At 46.1% G+C, this 23,319-nt stretch overlaps 1 protein-coding gene across 3 annotated transcripts in view; it reads left to right on the top strand.

Moving 5' to 3' along the window:
* The window catches only part of Rasgef1b (RasGEF domain family member 1B), a 497,192-nt gene that overhangs the window by 457,320 nt on the left and 16,553 nt on the right, over window positions 1-23,319 (top strand). For 2 of the 3 annotated variants that reach the window (XM_060380991.1, XM_060380990.1), the window contains exons 4-6: window positions 15,651-15,833; window positions 17,415-17,537; window positions 17,939-18,076. In XM_060380991.1, the coding sequence (XP_060236974.1) occupies window positions 15,651-15,833; window positions 17,415-17,537; window positions 17,939-18,076 (444 nt within the window). Of the gene's footprint in view, window positions 1-5,497; window positions 5,671-15,650; window positions 15,834-17,414; window positions 17,538-17,938; window positions 18,077-23,319 lie in introns of those variants that run through there. The other variant, XM_021661366.2, reaches the window with a different exon arrangement.

Genomic DNA, 23,319 nt, shown 5'->3' with positions numbered 1-23,319 from the left:
CTGCTGTTGGGCTGACTCTCACAGACTCAGTGTTCTCCCTAAGGCAATTTAGTACTTGGGAAAGAATTTTACAAACTGACAAATGTTGGTAATTGTTGAGATGTTCATACCAAGGCTAACCTGGTCATTTGGCTCATCACAGAAGTCCCTCTGAAGCAGCAGCGATCATTTCATAGTCATCGAAGAATTGAAGGCACCGGGCAAAGAGTTAGGATCATAAGTAAATACAGTTTTAGGTTCTGCCTTCCTGGACCTTCTCACCTTGCTCCAGGGATGCGAATGTTTGGAGCCTACCTGCTCCTCTGCCTTTGTATTTCTACGAAATTTCGACATGACCATGTTCTAAGCTAGGTTGGTTATGGGCAGGCTCTCCTTATGTCAAAGCAGGAAGAGGGTACGAAACCAAAGCACAACAAGCAAGCTTCTTCCTCCTTCTGCTGGAGGTCCTCAGACAAGGAAAGGGAAGTCATGGAAAGCAACACCAAAGAACAAGGAAGGAAATAAAGGATTTTCTCTGAGGTCTGGAGCCACGCTATTCTCATTGTCCAAAAACCTTGGCACGGTAACCCATCTTTCCATTGCAACGGAGTGAGAGCGAGAGTTCAAGACAGAGAGCCTCCAGAGGGAGCCTTGTGCTCTCCACTATCTTGGCCATAACTGCAGTGTTTCCCCCTCTGTGGTGTGTGGGTGGGTGGGAGGAGGGTGGGGGTTACAGTTTCTTCTTCTCTTTAAAATTTATTTGTTGTGAAATAGAAAGGACTTTCCTTTCTCTAACAGGAAGTGGTTAATAAATGTTAAATAAGTATTACAGGTTTTTGGTTTTTCTTCTTATTTTTAACCTGTTGGAAGAAAGTTTATTGCATTGGTATGTCACAAAGAAACTATTTTTGAATATACAGATTAACAAGCTACAAAGTGATACTCAGGACTACTAGATGCAGTTCATCAATACTTTATCTGCTTATTCTTTCATGGCGCTGTTGTAGGAAATTCTCTCACTCTTTTGTCAACAGTTGAAAGAGACCATGTAAACCACCCTTGCCAAGAGCGGGTTTACCTTCCTTGGTGCTAACTGATGACTGGTGACCTGTCCCTTTTGTTTCTTTCCAATTGGACAAACTGGAGGTTTCACACCTCCAACTGCCCAGATCCATATTCCAGAGTGACTGAGAGAATAGATTAGTGAGAAAATGTAAAAACATTCTGAGGAGTTACATGGCCATTTCATAAGGCCCTTCAAGATCCATAACAACACATAGTATCAGAAGGTGATGTACATGCTTCCAGGGGAGAACAGTTATTCACAATACTACCCAGTTGTAAAGTCTGGGAATCACAGTAAAGATGGACCTCGGCCTGGCAAGATACCCCCGAATTTGCCATAGTGGTGCTTGTGTCTTGAGGGTAACCAGTAGCTGTTTCATTGGACTTAAGGTCTTCTCAACAGTTCAGAACTTATGCCTGGTACTATAAACCTAGCCAAGAAGCCATGTCTGGAGCAGTCATAGACTCTAGAGGAGATCCAACTACAGTCATCTTGCTAAAATAATATTACTTCCAACTGTATGCTAACTAAACATTTTCCTAAATTAATATTACTTCCAAACATATGCTAAATATTTATCCTCACACCCATCCATAAGTAAAAGTGCTCACCCTCATCAGAGAAACTTCTTTTTTTTTTTCCGTAGATGAATGCTATTGCAGAAGTCCTCAAATGATCAAAATGCAGGAACAAGTGGTCATGAGATTCCCAGCCTCAATTGGGACACGTATAACACAATCCTTACACCTTAGGCTTGGGGACCATAGTGGAAGAGGGAACGGAAAGACTGTAGGAGCCAGAGGGCCTGTGTGACTGCTGCGAGACAGTGTCTTCTAGACATGACAGGGATGCTGAACCCACACACTCTCAACAATAGGACTACTCACGCAAGACCATATAAATGGGTATGTCAACATGGTGGGAATGTCACAGGCCCAGTCCAGATGAAAAGCTACAGGTAGTCCATGGGAGCTGAGGGAGGAGAATCAGTTTTCTCCTAGGACAGAGCTTCTCAGGTGTCCCAGTCCTGAGGGCTCAGCTGTAAACACATGCATAAAGGCACCAATTGGACTCGGCCCCCCATGTATGTATGTATGTATGTACATAACAATAACAATTATGGAAGAGGTCATGGATACAGGGTTGGACGGAAAGGAGTTGGAAAGAGAAGAGGGATGACTGAATATAAATACAGTATACTCATGTATGAAACTCTCAAAAATAAGACAACAACAACAACAACAACAAAAAAATGCAAGCAAGAGCTGCCAATCTGCTTTGGGTATCTTCCACTACAGGATGTGTACTGTGCCAGCTTTATAATACACACCCTCACAACTTTTCTTCTTTAATCCTGATTGGTGCCCTGGTGGCTCGTTTTGTTTTAATACAAGGAGTTTTGATATTTGAAGACAATTATGTTTTCATTTTCACTTAAGGTTCAAATGCCTTAATGAAATAGCAAATTATAACTAATGGTATTAAACCTGTATCTAGGTTAGGCAAATAAGAAACACTGCTTTTCAAGAAAACATCTTGCTTCTGACTGAAATACACATGCTTTATAATTTTAAACATTCTTCACAAACTCTTACAAGGGTGATAAGTTTGCTTTACTGGAACTGGAAAAACAGGAGCACTGGATTCAGGATATTTGGCTTCTTTATTTTCCTTGTTCCCTCTTGTCACAACGTAAGTAATGACACCTGCCTCTCACCGTGTTGTTATGGATTAAACATGATACAATCATATGTAGCACAGGTATGACAAAACAGTCCATGGTGGATCGAAGGAGTCAATGATGCCAACACATACTAACATGGAGAGAATACTCGAAATACAAGTTGAGGGGCTGGAGAGACGGCTCAGAGGTTAAGAGGCCGCTCACTCCTCACGGCCACCTGTAATTCCATCTCCAGGACATCAGACACTGTCTCCTGGACTCTGTAAGGACCCATACTTACGTATAACACACACACAAGCACATACATACACACAATCAAAAATAAAGTAAATCTGAATGAAGAAAGAAAACAAAACCACGTAAGTTTGGGTCAGCAAATTGATGGCGCAGCAGGTAAAGGCTCCTGCTTTGTAAAGCCAGCCACTGTGCTCCATCCCCGGGACCCAGAAAGGAAAAACAGAACCGGCTCCCAAAAGCGGTGTCAGGCTTCCACACCCCTGCTGTAACGCACACACACTCACACACACACAGGCTCACACACACACAGGCTCACACACACACAGGCTCATGCACACACACAACAGTAATAAATAAATAAAGTGCAGGGTCTAAAAGCATACACACACAGGCTGAACAGAAAAGGAGAAAGCAAACTGAGAAAGATTGCACAATGGCATCTGGGTAAACTCACTCTTGTGATACATAAAGCAGTAACATCGGTGTTCACAAAAGCTGGATTGAAAAATAAGCTGGATACAGCATGACGTAAGTTGGGATTTTTCTTTGGAAATGAAAGCAACAAAAAAGAAAGGAAGTAGGACTTGTACTGTTCATGACCATGCTTGCACTTCTTTTGTGTGCCTGAGGTACAAGCAGCTTAGGAAAAGCAACCCTTCCCTACACTGATGTATAATCTTCGTATAGTGGAATTGTAACACAGGGTCACTATCTTTTAGCGCCGGAATGAGGTTCTATTTGCCTTAACTCGACTGTTATCGTAGTCAATACTGCAGTAAATATTGACTAATATTGACTAATATTTACATTTTATTATATTAACCGTGCGTGTGTGTGTGTGTGTGTGTGTGTGTGTGTGTGTGTGTTTGTGCAGGATTTAGTTCTCTCCTTTCACCTTGTGAGTTTTCAGGATAGAATTCAGGTTGTCTTGTTTGGTAGCAAACACTTTTAACTGCTGAGTCATCTTCCCAGCCCTCCAACTTTTTTTGTTTGTTTTTTTTTTTGTTTTTTGTTTTTTTGTTTTTTGTTTTGTTTTTCAAGACAGAGAGGGTTTCTCTGTGTAACCTTGGCTGTCCTGGACTCACTTTGTAGGCCAGGCTGGCCTCAGCCATGTGCCTCCCTCCGACATATTTTATGAGGATACAATTTGAGCCAATGCAGCCAAAAGATCAGGAAGAAACTCTGATGTGTAGAAAACGGAAGACACAATTGGAATAGAAATTACCTATAGTGTGCTTACTATGTGCTAAACAACCTTCCTTCCTTCCTTCCTTCCTTCCTTCCTTCCTTCCTTCCTTCCTTCCTTCCTTCCTTCCTTCCTTCCTTCCTTCCTTCCTTCCTTCATATACTTCTACATTGGCCACTGTCCTTAACAGAGGACACTGGGAAGGTGAACAAGCAGCTCTGCTCCCTTGGAGCTCACATTTTGACAAGTGAGGGGAGAGACTCAGTAATAAGTAAAATGTTCACTGTGTCAAATGGCGGCGAGACTTACGCAGGAAACAGAAAAGGAGGAGGCGGGCCTCCAAAAATAGGGGGGATTCCAACTTCAAGTGAGATCAAGAAAGAAGTCTCAGCCGCAACTGCGGGGCCTGCAGTACTGCTCCTTGTCAGAACAGTCTCCATCCCAAGGAAAGGCAGGGACCTCAGAAGGGGCACCGTGTTCCTCCGGCCTAAAACGCAGATTACAGCCCGGTAGGATGGTCCAAAGCCTACTTTTCTTGAGCTGAAATCTCTCCAGATCTTACCCATCCCCCCTCCCATGGGTCTCTATTTCCACTTCTTCCCTTTCCTTTCTAGCTTGTCTGAGTTTTGAGTTCTTACCCCTCTTCCCCAAAATAGCAGGTATCCAAAGGTAGCGTTAAGTACCATTATCGTCCTAAGTGGTTGCCATGATAACACAGCCTTCACAGAGGACCAGCCTAGCATTAGAGGGTAGGTTCCTCGCCTTCGCCAAAGTTCTCACACCTGTCATTTTACATCTACCTGGCGTTTGCCCCTCCAGTAGCCGCGAGGCTTCCGCAACCTGAGGCCAGGGCGCTGCGGCCACCAACGTGCCCGCAGCGTCTTGCACAGCTCCTAGCACTCCTGGTGGCTCCTCTCAGATCTCCCCCGAAAGTTACACGGACAGTAACCTTCGGCGCGGAATTATGATAACAGATACTGTACGACGAGTCGAGCCGGTATTTACGGGTCGAGCCACACGGGCCGGTGAACACACGCTCGGGGACACATGACTGCACAAACAGCCGCGGGCAGCCGCGCGGAGGAGGAAACGCGCGCCGGGATCGCGAGCCCGGCCCTGGCTGCCCAGACCCGCTGCGCCAGCGCGCCGGCCTCCGCGGCGTGGGCGGGCACGGCCGCCGCGTCCCCGGAGTCCCAACCCCGCGGGGACCCGGCCAGGTCCCCGCGAGCGCCCGCTGCTGGGCGGCGTGGGCGGGGAACCGCGCGGGGATTGGCCAGCGTCGGGGAGGGGGCGTGGCCCGCGGCGGGGGCGTGGCCCGCGGCGCCGGGAGGCGGGCGCTCGGCAGCCAGGGGGTGTGCGCGGCTGCGGCTGGAGTTTCAGTATAAACAAGGACCCCGACTGGATCGGCGGGTTTTTTTCCTTTCTTCCTGCCTTCGCTTCTTCCCGGTCCTAGGCTGGCCTTTGGGGGCGCCGCCGCGCAGCAGCAGCCAGGAGGCGCAGGCGAAGGGCCGTGTGCGGGTAGGTGCTCCGGGGGCCCCCGGGAAGGGATGGTGGGAGAGGGCTGCGGGAGCCCCCGGGCTGCGCGGGCGCTGCTCCCGGGACGGCGCCTGCTGCTCCGTGAGCCCCGGCGCGGCGCGAGATCCCCACCTCGGGGACCTCGAGTTCCCGCGCCTGCTGCTTCCGTGCCCCAGGCCGCCATCCTCCCAACAGGTGCAGTGTGAGCTCCGGGGACCCGGGGGTTCGTGGATGCCGAGCTTGCTGCGCCTCGCCCCAGTGCCCAGCCAGGCCTCCGATTGGGAGATCTTGTTAGATCTTTAGGGTTTGTCTGAGGTGGATTCTCATTCATCCTCTTCGCGTTCCCTCTGAGCTTTCTGTGCACGCCTAGGTTGTTTTCCATACACTTTTTGCCTAGTTTCCCTGGGGTGCTTGTGAGTGTTCGGGCTGTTGTTTATTTTTGTTGAAGTTTCCTTATAATTTAATGTCTGACTCTTAGGATCGGCAGGGAAATAGAAGTCTTGCGTTTCCTCCCCGGCTCTTATGTAAACTTGAAAGAGTGGCTTGGGTGTTCTTGTTTGTTTTGTTTTGTCCTTAGACCCGGGTGAGTTGTCTTCAGACACCAGTCCGGGTGAGACTAACGTGGCTTGGGGTACCTGGAAGCCTCGTGGGCTGAGCTCGTGAGGGAGGCCCTAGAAATAACTTCCAGGACTGCACAAGAGAAAAGGGCAAAGGGAGAAACAAGGGATGTGCCCGTGTGTGTGTGCGTTTGTGTGTGATTTGACTATTGCTTATCACTTAACTCCATCCAAATTGGTGCAGCTCAGGCAACGCACTGTGGCTGAGCCCACTGACAGTGCAGGGCGATGGGGGTGGACTGGTGTGGTAAACAGAGCAAGGAGAGCATTTAGCTGGTGAATGTAAATGTGACTCTGCAGATGAATTCGGGGCGTTTGCTGTGTGTGGATAAATTTGCACGCATACTTGTGTATGTATGTTTGGGTGAACGCGTCTCCAAGGAGTCCTTCGTCAGCAGCGCCATGTGACAATGGTCAAGGAACTGCTGGTGTGCGTAGATCTATATTTAGCCCTGATGGTGTCTCACAGAGAGGACGGGTCTCGAGCTGGGAGGATAAAGGGGGAAGAATCCAGGAATCGGGGTATCGAGTTCTTGACGGTCGTCTGACATAGTCAGACTCAGATGGGTGAATAATTAATTATTCTTTCCTCGTGAGCACAGTAGCTGGAGCGTGGCGTGTGATGACTCTGCCTTAATTTGAGCATAGTTGTGACCGGGTGGTCAGCCTATGCAAAGAGGACTAAGCAAGGATGTTTAAAAACGAAGCTCGTGGGGAGCCTATTGGAAGATTTGGGAGGAAAGAGCTGGCAATATGTGCTCAAAGCACGCGGAAAATTAATTTTTTAAAAGAGATATAAAATGTTGGCTGTTGAGGATGTACAGAAGAAAACAACAGCCAGCTAAACACTGATACTCGTCAATGACAGTTTTATTTAGGACAGGGAGCAGCGTTGGAGTCACTGAGGAACCAGGGCACTTGTGACAGAAGTCAGGGTTCAGAGCCAGCCGTGGCTGCTTTTTCCCTTTCAAGCAGATTTGCTGGCAAGTGTGATCACATCAGCCTCTGGTGAGCAAGCTGCTTCCCTGTGTCAGGCAATCCTTTGTTTTCCTAGAGGTGCCAGCCCTCCTGGCTACTAAGAATACTGGCCTTGGACTTGGGGCATGTTCCGTTCTTAGTTATTTCAGCTTTTCTCCGTAGCAGGTGCTACTCTATACTTTGTGTTGGTGCCAGCACACTTCCTACCTGGCTGGCATTTGTGGAAGGGATGCTCATCAGGATGTATCTGCAGTGTCTTTTTCCCTGAGCATCTAATTTAATATATTCTTAGGTATATGTAGCTAAATATTGCTTGTTTATCATAACATTCCTTATAGTGATATTAACATCTCATTCTTACGACCTGACATTAACTTGCTTGTTTAATAGAGTGCAGTAGGCCAGACTGAACCAGCTGAATAGCACTCATCTAAAGGAAAGAGAATAGGTAAGAAAACAGAGAGGGTGATGTGGGTTAGGGGCACTTCTGAGTGCTAGGTAGGGCCCTCATAGAGCAGAGAGAACCAGGGGACCTCCCTGTTTAGCTTCCAGAGGCTACCTGGAAGAACTGAACTTGGCATATTGGGATGACTTCCAAAGAAAGCACTTGAAAGGAGATGGAAAGGTCCTCAGCCTTGCCTAGGAGGAGAAGCAGGAAGCTCAAGCCAGGGGTGAGGAAAATCTTCGTTCTGGTGGCCCGAACAACTAGAAAACAAACGAGAAAGTTTTAAAGAGGTTTTGTGAAGTCTTTACCTTGGCTGATTGTACCGTTGAGGATTGGGAGTGGGTGGAGGGCTAGTAATTGAATTTAATTGTTATGTGTCTCCTCTCCTCTCATTTTTTTTTTCAGAACTATGCAACTGTATACAGCTGTACGGATTTTCATTGGTTCATCAGTTAAACCCACAAAAAGTAGATACGGGCAGGCACTGCTTATTCTAAGATAACCGCCGTAGCCTAGCAGACCTCTGCCCCGGGAAGGATTTGGGTGGATGGGGAACCCTAACTAGACCCCTGCCTTCTTTAAGCAGCTGTGATATCTGTGAAGTGGGCAGAGGAAGCTGAAGGAGATGGCTTAGGGCGTCTTGGTGTTTATGTCGCAGCTGCTTCATTTTGTTGCAGTGTCCCTTCTTCATCCCTGTGAGAGTGGGCCAAGCCAGGATGAAGGCACATGCACACGTGGGAATGAAAAGGGACCAGCAGCGTCTTTCTTTGATGAAGTTAGATAGAAATTTAGTATCTATTTAGTATTTTTTAAATTATCCTTGCCTTTTTTCTTCTTCATTGTGAGAATATTTTTAGAATTACTAATTATCAATAAAGTAGAGCCAGACTTTTTTTTTTTTGTCTCATTAACTCATCATTCTTATCAACCAAATGTCAATTTCTCTTTTTTTACCAATCTGTTTTCATAGGTTTGTGTATTTATTATTTTCTCTTCAGGTAAATATGTATCTAAAAATGATCCAGTTGATTGGAATTTTGTTAGGGAGCCCTGATGTGAAAATTCAGCGCAAAAACATTTAGTTGTGTAAAAAGGACAGCACAGTTTAGGCCATTAGCTTTCTTTAACTTGTCTAAAACACAAAAACAAGGAAGAAAACCAGTTTTTCAAGACCTTCCAGCCAAAAAGTTAAATTACCCAATTACCGTGTCACCTAGTAAAATAAAGGGAAAGATAACCTTGACCCTTTATGAATGTCCCTACCAAGTCTCAAACCATTAGCCTATTGAAGTGAATTGGACACATGAAAGTAACATATTTTAATACAAGTTATCCCCTGTGGTCCTTTATGGTTCACCTTCAGATCTGCCATGTGTCTTTTATACTCTGCAGTATGTCTGTGCTGTTTACTGTTTCAGCTTCTAGCCACATGGCGACACTTAGACAGAAATATGTTTAAGCTGAACAAAATTACTGCTTTCCCAGTTGTCTTTTTTTGGCTTTATTTAATTCTGCCCCCTCTCTCTTGTCCTGAGAAGAAACCCTGGGCTTTGTGTGTGCTGTTCAAGAATGGTGGGACCAAGCTACCCCCAGCCCACTAGCCAGTGTGTAGTCATGGCAGCCACTGCAGCCGGTGGTGACTGTCAGACAGTGAAGAAGAGCTGACTCTTTTAGGATTCCAGCCGTTCTGGCAACCCTTGATTGGGTAATGATAATTTTGCAGTTCAGTTTTATTATTCTCAGTGAAATAAACAGTTGATTCTCATCACAGATGGGCATCTGGGTCATGAGGAAATAGAGCTCGGACATTGTCCACTAGTGTACGTCTTACTTGTACGGCAAGGGCAGTGCCCCTTCCCCGTGTTCAATCATTCTCCCCAGTACTGTAGCTGCCCTTGTTTTTCCTAAACCAGCACCAGCTGTCAGTGCTGGAAAGCAGCAGCTCTGTTCAAAGACAGGGACCCGGGCGCCACCTACTGCTAAGATGGAGAATTGCAAGGACGTTGTAGAGGGTAAAGGCTTTCAATGCATAAGGAATGTCAGCAAGTCCTGGCTTCCCTTCCTGCAACGCTTTAGGGAAGGTTTTCAGCAACACTCCAGACCCACTCAGTTGCCATGTACCAATATGTCATTTTGTGCTTTAATAAATTGCTAACGTCACTCCATGACAAAAGAGCATAAATCTGGTCCTTGTTTTTCTTCCAATGAAAACTGTAACTAATTGAGTCAGAATTCTTTTCCTTTACCAATTAGGGATTAGTAAAATAATAGTAAAAGTAAAAATAATAATAATAATTATTATTATTATTATTATTCTAGGTAGCATAAGAGCTGATAAATCCAAATGTACATTGATGTGTGTGTGTGCATGTATGTGTATAACAACTCAAATCAGGAAAAATTGCCATTCCTTTGCAGAGGGAAAACGGATTCAGCTCTCTGACACCCTCTTCTGGCCTCCTCAGGCACACACACACATATACATACACCAATAAAGAATTTAAATAAATGATCTTCTTTCCCCCTTAACTAGGAAACCTATGGAGCATTTGGATTCAGTTCTGAAAGCTGCACATTGTGGGGGTTGCTCCCGTGTCGCCTGCCTTTGTACTCTCAGCTGTGTTTTGCCTTCTTACCTCTTTTCTAAAGAAGGTTAGGGAGGGGCAGCATGCCTGCAGTGTTCACGGATGCTCTCTGAGGTCTCTGCTAAGAGGGCATCTCAGTCCATGGAAAGAGATGAGAAGATAATCGTCTCCACATTTCCAAGCTTAAGATAAATCATGCTTCAGATAGCGTCAGAGGCTTGGCTGGCCTCTCACCTGGCCTCTGCAGTCACCTGGTCGTCCGCCGGTCTGCATTCCCAAGTGTGCTGTCATGGAAGGGAAGCTGTCAGTCTGGGATATTAGCTTGGAAGATGTCAGGAACTTTTGCCCGATGTCTGCAGCATCAATCGAGAGAAGAAAGAATTGTTGGATGTGCAAAGTGCAAGGTTCCTTTGGAATCTAGGCAGGAATTGAGAATGGTCGAATTCCAGGTATTAAATGGAGTCCCTTCCCACTAAACAAATATACTTTCAAAGTTCAACTGTGATAAGGAGATTGTTGCCTACTTTTTTTTTTTAAATTGGGACACTTGTCTCGCATTTAGACTGATGCTAACACATTGTAATCAGCGTAGAACCAAAGGGTTATAAACACTGAGTCCGTCCTGTTATGAGATAGAGCAGAGAGCGCTTTTCTCTGACGCGCACGTTTTCTGTCTTCTCTTGAGAGGGAAGAAGATGCTGACATGCTGTTCTAGGAAAGATTTACGGCGCATCTGCCTCAGAAGCAAGGGATGGCTTTTGATGTAGCCCACGCCCATCTGCACCTCAGCCTCTCTCCCCAGTTTGAGTTATCACCTGAAACCACCTCGTCCCTGATGCACCTGCTTCATCATAAATAACATCATAACATCGTGCAAAGGCAGTTGCTAATTCAAACACGGTCTGCCGTTCGGGGGAAAGGCAGCCTTTCATCTGGAGCTTTGGTGGGTCTGAGGCTATTAGGCATGCCTTTCAGCTCCATCCATCCTATAAATCACCCACAGCCTGCTCCTGTGCTTCGGGATCAATGTCAGGCCAAACTTCTTCGGGGTCTTTGGAAGAGCATGATCTATTTTGTGCTGAAATTAGCAGCCCCCGCCAAGATGTCTGACAGCTGAGTTCAGCTTATCAAATCAATTTTAAGAAGGGTTGGATTGGGTATGTGTTTTTCCTGCTAGAAACTTTTCCAGTACCATTTATGATCTGTGGGCTAAGTCTGGTGGTCAGAATGGCATTTTTTTTTCTTCTTTTAGCTTTGTTGTTTTATAAAATAAAAATCTGTTTCCTATTGTATAACCCAGAGTGATGTGCTATAAGGGGCAGGGAGCCTATTTCAGGAGCTGTATCCCAAAGGCCTGTCACCCTTGGATTCTCTTTAACTAATTGAATCGGTAACACACACACACACACACACACACACACACACACACAGAGGCATGCTTGATTTATAAGGAGCTGGTTTTAAATATGGTGGAGGAATGTACTTTCTTGCTTTGGAGTGGACAAGACCTTGCAGTTCTGTACTAGGAGAGTGTTCTGGCTGGCTGTGGTGGCACACACCGGTAGAATTTGCTGAAGGAAGTGGAGGCAGGAGGATCACGAGTTCGAGGACAGCATTCTATACTGGACAGGGGCTCCGTTAATGCCCACACAGACAGGCTGGTGTATTTATGTGTGGGCAGTGGTAGAAAGGAGTGAGGTTTTGTGGGTTTTTTATTTGTTTTTTTGTCATTTGTTTGTTTAGGTCTGTGCTGTTTGCTGACTGGGAAGGGTGGGAATTATTTTCCAGCCTGCAATGCATGTCAAGTAGTGATTTGAATAGTCAACAGGTTTTCCACGTGTCTTCTGCAAGTCTCGTTTTCAAGGGAATTAAGTCTTTTGACATTCGGGTTAGCTGTAAATGAAGCCAGGATTTGACTGAGTGCTGTCACACACTCTGATTTTGTGGAGCACATATACCGGTTTCCATTTATAGGCATATTGGACAGGACAGATACTGTCTACAAGAAAAAGGGTGAGGGGCCGGCTTTGCCTTAGGAAGTGTGGGAAGGAGCAAGTTCAAAGCCCGAGAACCCCAGAGTCACAGAGGACTGTAAGGAGAGCGTCACTGCAGAGCAGGTGTCAGAACCACAGTGAGGTAGAAGGATGAACGGGAGCCAGGGGGTGAGAGAGGGCAGACGCTCATGCTTCCATCCACCCTGAGGTAGCACATCTTTCATGGAGAGAGTGGAGAGCCCAGGGATCGATACATTTTTGATTCTCATGCCTAGTACTTTGGATATGGAAGTTATTTCCTTAGCAGAAAACAATCTTCACTTGTCATTTGGGTCTCACACTTCAGTTCTGGAACTGAACCTAACAGAACGAAAGACCTGTACCAGGAATGCGTGCTCTTGAGCAAGCGCTAGCTGTTGCTGTGGCTCACAGGACAGAGAATGCTTGAGAAACTGAGCTGCTGTGGCTTATCCCCTTAGGTGTTTAAAACTAAGCTTCCAAACAGCACATTCTGCACCATCCTGCTGGCTCTGTGTTTATCTGCCACATGGGGCAGTTAGCCTTTCGGGAAGCGCCTGGATTGGCTGCTAGCTAGAGTGATGGATGAGTGATGGATACCGCGTTCCATTGTCTTTCTATTGTCATTTGGTCATGCAAGGAGTCTGCAGAGGCCTGAAGAAGGTTTTGGAGTTCCTTGGAGCCGCCATGTGGGTGCTGCGAATTGCACCCAGGTCCTATGAGAGAGCAGTGAGCGTTCTTTGCTCAATGGTCTCTCCATTATGGAGTCTGAATTTGGGGGATAGAGAGAGGGGATGGAATCCAAGCCCTTATCTACTTTACAAAGGAGTAAATAAGAGTTACAAATACTGGTAGCTTTGGGGTGAGCGCTTGAAAGCAAACTCGGTGACCTGTGACTATTCTGGTAAGCTGTTTACTGCCAGTAAGTAGACCCCAGACCCTGGGGAGCAAGATTCCAGGGAGACCCACTTTGTACTGCCGTCACGTGGCTGTTATATTAGCCTGGTCACCTTCCTGAGTGCCAGGTCATACATTCATAGAAGGAGTTTGGATCCAGCCGTGAGGCCGCATGGCTTATTCTGTGGCCATCTTACAGTCGTAATCACTCAGGACACACTTGACCGCTGAGCTACAGCCTCCAAATCCTGCAGGCTTATCCTTGATCCTCTTGACAGCTCCTTCTAATTGATTATAGTTGGAAATGAAATCTAGTTTCCACCCCTTGAAACGGACAATTTCTATGGGCCCTTTGAATGTTTATCATCTTTTGATTTTCTGGAGTTCTCGAGCCCTGGCTAACCATCTCGCAGAGACACTTGGGTAGATTGGTTTCAGTGACAAGCGAGTCGAAATGTCAAGGAAAGTTCATGCTTCCCGGAAGAAAAGCTTTCCATCCTCGGGAGTCTTTTTGTTTATCTTGTGTGTGGAGGACGCTGTGTGGCTGCCACCACAGAATGCTGTTCTTAGACAGCAAACTAAACAGGGTTCCTTCATGGTCCCGAGAAGTAAGTCAGGTAGGCCTGGTATCTCTGGTCGCAGCCTCTGAGCACGAGGTTGGCTCTAGCTTCTGAGGACAAGGGCTGATCTCTGTTCTCATCAGCCGTTTGTAACAAGTGGATTATATCTGAATTATACTCATGAAAATGGTAATTTGAAGAGGAAAGAAGCTCCCTTCTGTCTACCGCCATATAGGACAACAACACTGAAGTTTTTGTTGTTGTTGTTTTGTAGTTTTGTTTTTGATTTACCAACAGTTTGTATATGTCAGTTCCTGTCATCTGATGGGCTCTCTTACTTACTTAACTGTTTCTCTGGTCTCTGATCCTTTGGGTGTTGTGACCATGTCTTGCCCACCTGAAGCACAACGCTGGGGCCCAGGTGCTGAAAATCCCAATGGAGTGACTCTTGAGATCACTCCCTTCCTGTTTCTAGCAGGTTTGTTTTTCAATGGAACTTTTGGAAATTCTTCCCCTGCACTGGCTTTTGGGTGGGACAGAGGTGACAACAGGGAGCTTTCTTTTCTCTGTATCTTTCTTTTTGAGATTAGGTCTCTCTATAGCCTGGGATACCCTGGAACTCACTATGTAGACCAGGCTGGCCTTGAACTCACAGAGGTCTTCCTGCCTCTGCCTCTGGAGAACGCCACCACTTCCAGCACGTCTATATCTCTGTATCTTTCTTGATTCTCTTTTTTTCCTAATTGATGTTTTCATTTGTCACATTGGCTTTATAATTTTTTTTCTAACACCTCATCCCTGGGCACCACCAACCCAAGCCCATGAACCCACAGTTTTGAGACTCTTAGTGTCCCCACCCCCAAATCCTAGGTGGACCAGATGCTCCTGGAGGACCAAGCTCTGGCCCCTTTGTTAAGATGCAAATTCCTTTCAGTGTCTCAAAAAGAAGGATTAGCCCAGGTTGTGTCCTCCTATACCCTCCACAAGATGCTGCCTGTTAGGCCCCGGTGCAGAGCTCTCCCTCAGCTCTGAATCCCCAGGTTCTATAAATCCTGACCGCCTCCATTGTCCTGACACACAGCCAGAAGGCTGAGATCTTCTGTCCCTGCACTAGGTCCCTGGGAACCCAAGTAATAACTTAATGGCTTCTGGCCCGCATTGAACAGTGGCTGAGAGGGGCTTGGTGAGTAATAAGCCACACAGACGGACAAGAGCAACTCATCTAGGCTGGGGTAGTACTCCTTGTTCCTAAATATAAAGTGTCTTCTCAACCTGCGTGTTAGCTGAGACGGAGGCTTTGCACACAGCACACACACAGCACCCAAACTGGAGATTTGATGAGAGGAGCAAAGGTCAAATAACATCTGATGTTCTCGTAAAGCTGAGGAGCTGGCATTAAATCCCTTGATATGTGCAAACATAAACGCACACTTAAGATGCGCACAGAGAAGACACAAACCATGTGCCTTAATCCCAGCTCTCTTTCAAATCGCAGACTTTTCAGCTTCAGCTTTGGTGCTCTTCCAGTGTCCAGTGCCCCTCAGTCTCCTTAAGTTTTATCTAATTCATCCCGTGAAGTCTTGACCTGGAAATCCCTGACTCTGTGACGTAAAGCTGCTGGAGTCTGGTTCCTCTACACCTGTTCACAAGTGGCTGTAAAGGAGCAGGTGTGAAAAAAGCACCATGTGGATCACGGTCCAGAACCAGTCTAAGCATCTTACGATATTTGATTGAGCATCATTGACAGTGTGACGTAGCTCATTCCTTGCCTTCTGTCATTGTAAGAACTACTGATGAAATCCTTTTCATATTACCTTACAAATGCCTTTTCATATTACATGTCACTAATGACATTGTTTTCTTGCTTTCTATTTATTTATTTTTTTCAGGAAAGTATGCCTCAGACACCTCCCTTTTCAGCAATGTTTGACAGCAGCGGTTACAACCGAAACCTCTACCAGTCTGCAGAGGACAGCTGTGGGGGCTTGTATTACCATGACAACAACCTCCTTTCCGGGTCTCTGGAAGCACTCATCCAACACTTAGTACCCAATGTGGATTACTATCCAGATGTAGGTATTGGCGTTCCTCTAAACCCATCAGCTGTATGGATTAGAAGCTGCAGCGTGCTAGGCAGGGACGCTGCCTTTGCTGTGGAATTACCTAGCTTGCTCAGAAGTCTTTCTAAGAAGAAACTATGTAGTAGTTACTGAAAGTTCTGAGTCCAGATGGAGCCTAGGGATGGGTCTGGTTGCGGTGAGGTCCCTGCATCTGCTTCTCTTTAGGTTGCCCACTTTATGTTAGGCAGCCTGAATGAAGTGATGCCTTTCGACTCGCTCCGTACCTACATCTTGCTCCCTAAATGAAAATGGCATCAGAAGGAGCATTGGTGCTCCAAGATGTGCCTGTGATACGACATTAGTGTTGCTAAGGAAAGTCCATAGAGAGAGCTAAGTCACACACAGATGCAATCATTTATTGATTGGACCTCAGGTGGCTTTCCCTTGATAGACTGTATGGCCCTTTCTGACCTAGGAAACCCATCGTGCATTATCCCAGTCTTCGTTATTCCAAGAGGCGAAAGGAGAGATAACAGAAACTCAACACCACGTATTTACTCACTGGCTCCTTTTACTATGAGCAGGCAAACCTGGTTGCCTGTCTGGGCCAAACGAGTTCCTCATTCCCTCTTGTGACTGTTGAGCTGAATTTAGCAGGACAAAAAGGTTGAGTTTCCTAGGCAGCGGTATATCGATGGTGAGCTCATGGAAATACCTAGGGACCACATTTTTTAGTTTTTATAGATACGATAATAACGTTGTTGTGCAGAGGAGCGTTTGTGCTTGCCAGTGGCAATTCACCACAGTGTCCCTCACCGAGTTATCTCCGTGTGATTCATTGCATAGCATTTTCAAGTATGTTCCCACACAGGAGAAACTTGTTATCAAAAGTAAAAGGAATCCCTTGTTCAGTCCTGTAAGTGTGTATGAACCACTAAAGGTGCCTGAAGAGGGTTGGGGGAAGCAAACAATCCATGGAATTCCTCTTCTCACCGAGAGCCTGAAACTGGGAGAGCCAAATAAGCTCATTTCGTGCTTCCTGGGAGACAGTGTGGCTAAAGAAAAGAATATGGTGTGTGTTGTGCTTTGCCAAGTCGCTCAGTCTTGAGCAAGCCAGCCTTTGGATGTTGTGACGCAAACACTGTGTGCTTCACTGAGCACACAGGAAGATTCTTGACTGAGTGTGGGTAGGGTAGCTGGGTTTTGTTTCGTAGCTGTTTGTTTTTTTATTGGTTACAATAATTCGTGGACACATAACCTTCTTCAGCGTGGGCAGCATGTTTAAGGCGGCCTTGCCGTTCTGGGCTGGATTTCATTCTTCTTGATTATCCTGGGAAATGAATATGTCCTGGCTTCCCATGATGGACAAAATGTCCTCTGGATCATTGCAGGAGTCGAACTTATCCTGTTATTTTTTTTTTTTTTCTTTTTAGTAAGTGTTAAGGGGAAAGAAAAGGTGATGATGAAGGGGAAATGATGCTGTTTTACTAGGAGGCGTTTACCCCCGTCTGCAGCCTGATAACGTCGATGCATGAGGAGGTTATGATGTGTAGAGGGTTGTAACGGCGACGATCTCCTTTTCTCTCGCTGCAGAGGACGTACATATTTACCTTCCTGCTTAGCTCTCGGCTATTCATGCACCCGTACGAGCTGATGGCCAAAGTTTGCCAACTGTGCGTGGAGCACCAGCGGCTGAGCGAAGGGGAGGGTGATAAGGTATGCTGCCTTCGAGCTCTTGTTCTGGTTAGATCTGCCAACTCCGGCCCGGGTTTGCGATCTCCGTGAGTAATCCCAGCTTCGCCCCAGGCTGATGTGCCTAAGTGGCCTCTCGGCCATGCATGTGGAACTGGGCACGGAGCAGGGCTCGTGGGAACGTGTAAGGCCCTAGGTTAGATCCCCAGCACTGCAAAAGTAAACAAAGCGAACCAAAGAAAAGTGTGACAGCTGCAGAGGAGTCCTCAGTCCCACCTTTGCTGACTGCCAAGTGTTGGTCTGGAAGTGGCCACCGCTTCTTCTACCCAAGCGGGAGTTAGTCAGTCAGTGACGCTGGTTATTTGGTCATTTAACGCAGACCATGGTGATGGATATCTCTGATGCAGATTTCTTTTTCTCCCTAGAACCAGATGAGAAAAATTGCACCTAAAATTCTTCAACTCTTGACCGAGTGGACGGAAACGTTTCCTTATGACTTCCGGGATGAGAGGATGATGAGAAACCTAAAGGACCTGGCGCATAGAATGGCCAGTGGCGAGGAGGTTGGTCACCGAGATTTCGTCAAGCCATGGGGTTTCCAGAGGGAGCCAGGGTGGGAAACAGGGCTGAACATGCCACAGAGCTCAGCGATGCCTTTTTGTTCTGCCTTTGGACAGCTCTCTACACATCGTATATTCTGTGTGTGTCAAGTGGGGACTATTTATTCTGTCCTACCCAAATGAGTGTGATTTGGAGTTTTATTTGTTTTTTTGGAGGGTTGTGTTTATGTTAGTTCATTGCTAGGTACGTTTCTGTTTTATTTTACTTCAGTCTATCTTCTGCTAATGGTCTGACCCAGTTCATCTCTCCGTGCCTGCCTTCACTTAGTGGAGATATAACTAGATAGCATATTAATAACTCGTAAATAGAAACAGACAGTCTAGGCTGTGAGGAAAAGCACATAGGCCAGCGTTGAGCGTGAGTGCAGATGCCTTGATCTGTAGGTTCCACAAAAAGTGAAATACAGTTGGTTACATAATTGTCAGGGGAAGGAAAAAGCATACTGATTCTTCCGGGCACAAAATGAAAAACTTAGAAATGTGGGACTGGTAGAACATTTGCCTGGCAGACATAAGGCAGTGTGATGAGGAGCACACAAAACAACAGAAAACCAAGCCTTCTTAGGAGGCATTTGGTGTAGGAGGCTTAACATGCCCTTTTACAGTGTTTACAGAGAGCTCCCCTTGATAAAGGAGAGAGCACGCAGGCTTGTATAATGAGCTAATGAGCAAAGGTAATTCTTGGGGCTGGGGTGTCTAGGGTTGGGGGTGACACGCACAGAAGCAATCCAGGTTTGGTGCCGGAAGTTGATCAAGGCTAGGACCTGGAATAAGCGGAGATTCAAAGTAAGTCTTTTAGGTCATCCTCCATAAATATCGCTTCCCTCAGCTGATCCTTTGATAGGTAGGCGCTAACCAGCTTCAACAGATTCCAGGTTATTTGAAGCAGGCCCGGAGGGCCAACTGTCTGTTGAGGCTTGTTGCACAGGGATATCTTTGTACTTCCCGTGTGGCAGATAAGTTTCTGGGGGTCAAGTATGGCACGGATGTAACAGTATCAGCTAGAAAAAGGTAACCGAGGCACCCAGCAGCTGCTCCTCCTTGACAGGCCCCTGGAAAAGTAGTTCTCTCAGCTCCGTGCTGCAGAGATAACAGTTCAAGACATCTGCCCTGACTCATGTGAATGTGTCTTCCTGCCGACTTCCTAGCCTGCGACTAATGAAATTAGGTAGAACCAGCTCTTAAGAGCTTCGCACTTAGCTTTCTTGCATGGCCTTCCCTGCTGGTTGTGAGTGGACAGACTTCTGGTCAGGTTGCCTGGCTTAGGGTCCTTCCTGCTGTGACTGGACAGACACAAATGAACACTCACAAAGGTAAAAGTCCAATTGTGCAGCTCTGCTGTACACAGTCTATCAGGGGCGGCTGCTCCTGGATGCTTGGCAGGGTCTGTGTCGGCTCAAGTGGCATTGGCTTAGGACAAGCTGGTCAAAAGATGAGTGCCGTCCTAGGGCTGTTTGTCCTATGAGGTGAAGACCTGAGTCAAAATCAATTTTTCATTTCAGTTCAATTATACGGGGTGATTGAGGCTGCCGGCTGATCTGTAGAAACTAGAAATTTTTTCTAAACTTGTTTCTTCCAGAAAGGAAGATTTGATTTTTTTTTTTTTAAGATAAAACGCAGTGATTTGAAAATGCCAATTTGATAGCTTTTTGGTCGTTCTTATCGTGGAGATCAGAAATGGTGATCCTTTCTATTTGTTTGCCAACTGAGATCTGGTCTTCATAAACAAGGTCAAGGCTTCAGGGACTGGGAGGAATGGAGGAACGGGCCAGACCTCGGACCCCGACTTCTCGTCGGCACTCTTCTGTGAAAAGTATGGAAAGGTCAGCTGGCTCTGAGAGGGGGGTAGCAGGAGAAGGCATTACTAAGCGGAGGCTGCGTCTGCCTTCCCAGGCCTTCCGGGAAGCTGGCATTTCTGCTTTCATGCAGAATTTAGGAAGTGGCTGTACACAGAACGCTCTCTTGATTTGGGTGTGCTCTGGCCAGTGCCCTCAATTCCTACTCCCTGCTCGTTGCATAAATCATGACACTGACTGCCTCCTGCTAATGTGGAAGAGGCTCGTGCTTCCGCTATCGTCTTGGCAGGGTCCTTCCTCTCCCGGGTTTAAAATTCTCTTCTCAGAGAGACCTCCCGCAACTCCAGGCACAGACCCTCCCATTCTTGGCCTTTATGCCTTTTGCTTTATAGTACTCTGGGATTTGTACTTAAATGTTTGTTATGCCCACTTTGTTGCTCACTATGGCATCTTTAACTCCTATCTGAATGCCTGGCATATACTTGGTTCTCCTTGTATTTGAATGGATGAATGAATGAATGAATGAATGAACAAACAAGTCAGTTACAAGAATGGGGAAACATTATTCTTCCCAGTGCAAGAAGCCTGCGTTTGAATTGGGACCTGTTGCTTCTTGCCTCTGACTTCAGGGAAAATTTTTTTTGGCAATCAAGAAATCCAGGTGTGCCCTGTCTATAATTCAGTCAGGTTCTTTAGAATCTGCTAGGACAGTTCCACATAATTTGGCTTAATATGCTTCTCCCCTGGGGATTTGCCCCAAATGAAGTGGTTTATTAGGACTCGCCTGGAAGAAACATGAAATGAAACTAATGATTGAATTACATGACAAATGACTGGAGTGGGTAGAATGCAATTTTCTCTTCCTTAAGGGGCTGGTCTTTATAATAAGAACTCTGTCTTTATTTGCCAGGTAATTACTGTCGCTGGCAACTGAAGTTATAAAAAAGAATAAGCACCTATTTAGCAATTCGTGACTCAGTGAGGGAGCCTACTTAGCTACACAGAACCTGATTTCTCAAACGGAGTCGGAGGAAAACAGGAAACTTTGAGAAGGGTCACAGCATTCTCCTGCCTCCGTCCCTCTTTCTCTCCCCACACACCAGTTCCAATATGCCCCCTCCTGTACTCTGTTGTGTTATGTCTCGCTGCTGCCTTTTGTTCAGGAGTGACCTACAGTTCTTCCGCCCTTCCTGAAAGGAGCATTGTAGAGGACGCAAACCTTTCACCTGAGAGACTTTTAGGCCAGCCCTGCCTCCTGCCCATTGGTGCCTGCCACAGTGCTTTCACAGTGTGTTTTCACAGTGTGCCACCAGCCTGCGCCTCACCCCAGCTCAGTCAGAATCCCCCAGGTGGGACCAGGCTGCAGGCTAGGGCGAGAGGGCAGATGTGCGATGTGGAAATAGCTTGTGCGGGACGTAAAATAATGGACGCTCTAGCAACTAGTTTTTGCTTTCCCAAGTGAAAAGGAAACTTTCTTACATGTGTGCATTACGTACGGTGTCCCAGAAGTACCGCTGGGCAGGCTTTCACTTTATTTACAATAAATCAAGCAGTGCAGGGGTCTGTCCTGACAGTGGAGTAGAGAAGTTCACACAGAGCAGAGCTGCCAGTCCCACTTCTGAACGGCACCAAGTGTTGTCAGATTTGTGTGTACCCTTCCAGAATGCCTCCTTGGTTGGTGAGTGTATACTCACGCATGGGTGCACACACCCAGGGGAACAGTGGGTTTAGAAAATTTAAGTGTTGGTCCGGAAACTTTTGGATTCTTCTCAGAAAAACCTGACCAGTATGTCCCTATCCACACCAAACTGCTTCCCATGTTAGTGATGACAGTCGTGGGTCACTCTTCTAAACGGGTTTTCAAGGACTGCGAAAATGCAACCTCATAATGTGTGTTTCCCACTCAGGGAGGCACATGATGTAGCTAAAGTGTCTCAAGAGGAGTAATATATTGGGAACTAGTTGCACAGTTTTAAGAAGTAGTGGGAACACTCGTGTGGACATTTATAAGGACATTCGGTACAGAAGGCTGACGTAAACACAAGTTAATTCTGTGTCTCAGCGTTCCTAAAGAAGGTGAGGCTGGGATGGAGTCAGATAGCATGTTACTTAGCCCTAAGTCCTTCAGATGCCAAAGAAAGACACATTTTCTTTGAATGATAAGTACATTACCAAATAGAGAGCAAGTTCCAACCTTAATCCTGAGTGGGAGATAGATTTATTAAAGGGCTTTTTGGTTTTGCTTATGTTTTTTGACATGGTGGGCGTTGTTTGTTTGAGACTGTTTCTTGTTATCTCAAACTAGTCTCAAACTCACTAGGGAGCTGTGCTCCATTTATACTGTTAAAAAAAAGATTATATAGTGGGCAAATTGAAGAGCTCATTTGACCATCACTGCCAGGTCACTGCCTTCTTGCGAATTAGCTGCTTTCAGACTTGTAATTTCCTTATTGTAAAAATCTACAGTTCTTTTTTTTTTTTTTAAAAAAAAAAAAAAACATACCCTAAGGCAAATTAGAAAAAAAATGTGTATATTTTATATTTATAGTTTTCAGATTGCTAATCTTGGCAGATGATATTGGACGCCTTTTAGAAAGCCAGTGAGGCCTAAGCAGAGCTGGCCCTCATCTGTAGACCCTCCTGTGACTGTCCTCCTGTGGAGTATCAGCCTAAGTGCCTGGCTGGCATTGAGTCAGCCTGCGTGTTCTTGCCAACGTGAACACCATTACCTAGAAGGAAGGTTGCTTTTAGCAGTTTGGGGCCAGAAAAGGAAGATTACAAATAAACAATGCCATTACAAATAAGTGTACCCGAAGGAAAGAGGGAGAGGGGAGGAGGGGGGAGGAGGGAGGGAGGAAGGGATGAAGGAAGGAAGGAAGGAAGGAAGGAAGGAAGGAAGGAAGGAAGGAAGGAAAAAGGATGGCTTGACTGGGAAGTCATTTGTTATGTTTGCTTTAACGGGTGTGTTAAAATGCAAGGAGTTGACACCTATAATACAGGAAATACTTTTATGATCAACTTCTCATAAGTGTCATGAATATAGCGTGATGAAATCATGAACAAGGTGGCACCTGGTAGTGTCATTGTGGTGGAAACTGCCAGGCAAGAGAGTGGCTGTGAGCATGAGTACTAACTCATGAATGGGGGGAAAATGAGCGTGAGTCAAGAGGAGGTCAGATAACAAAAATGAGTGGCTAGTTCCCCTTCAGGTGTGAAAGTCAGGAAGGCGAAGTGGAAAGTAATGGTGCGTTTTTGCCACGGAAGCTGCCATGCACTTAGGAAAACAAGGCGGAAAAAAATAGAAACAGCGAAGTCACATAGGTGACTATAAAAAATATGGGAAGAGGATGATCTGCCTTGAGATCGTGTGGCTTAGCCTGCCATAAGGAC

The sequence above is a fragment of the Meriones unguiculatus genome, chromosome 3 (genome assembly GCF_030254825.1).
Source record: "Meriones unguiculatus strain TT.TT164.6M chromosome 3, Bangor_MerUng_6.1, whole genome shotgun sequence".
NCBI classification, from domain to species: Eukaryota; Metazoa; Chordata; class Mammalia; order Rodentia; family Muridae; genus Meriones; species Meriones unguiculatus.
Note: the sequence above shows the minus strand (reverse complement) of the source record. Positions and strands in the feature narration are given on the sequence as shown.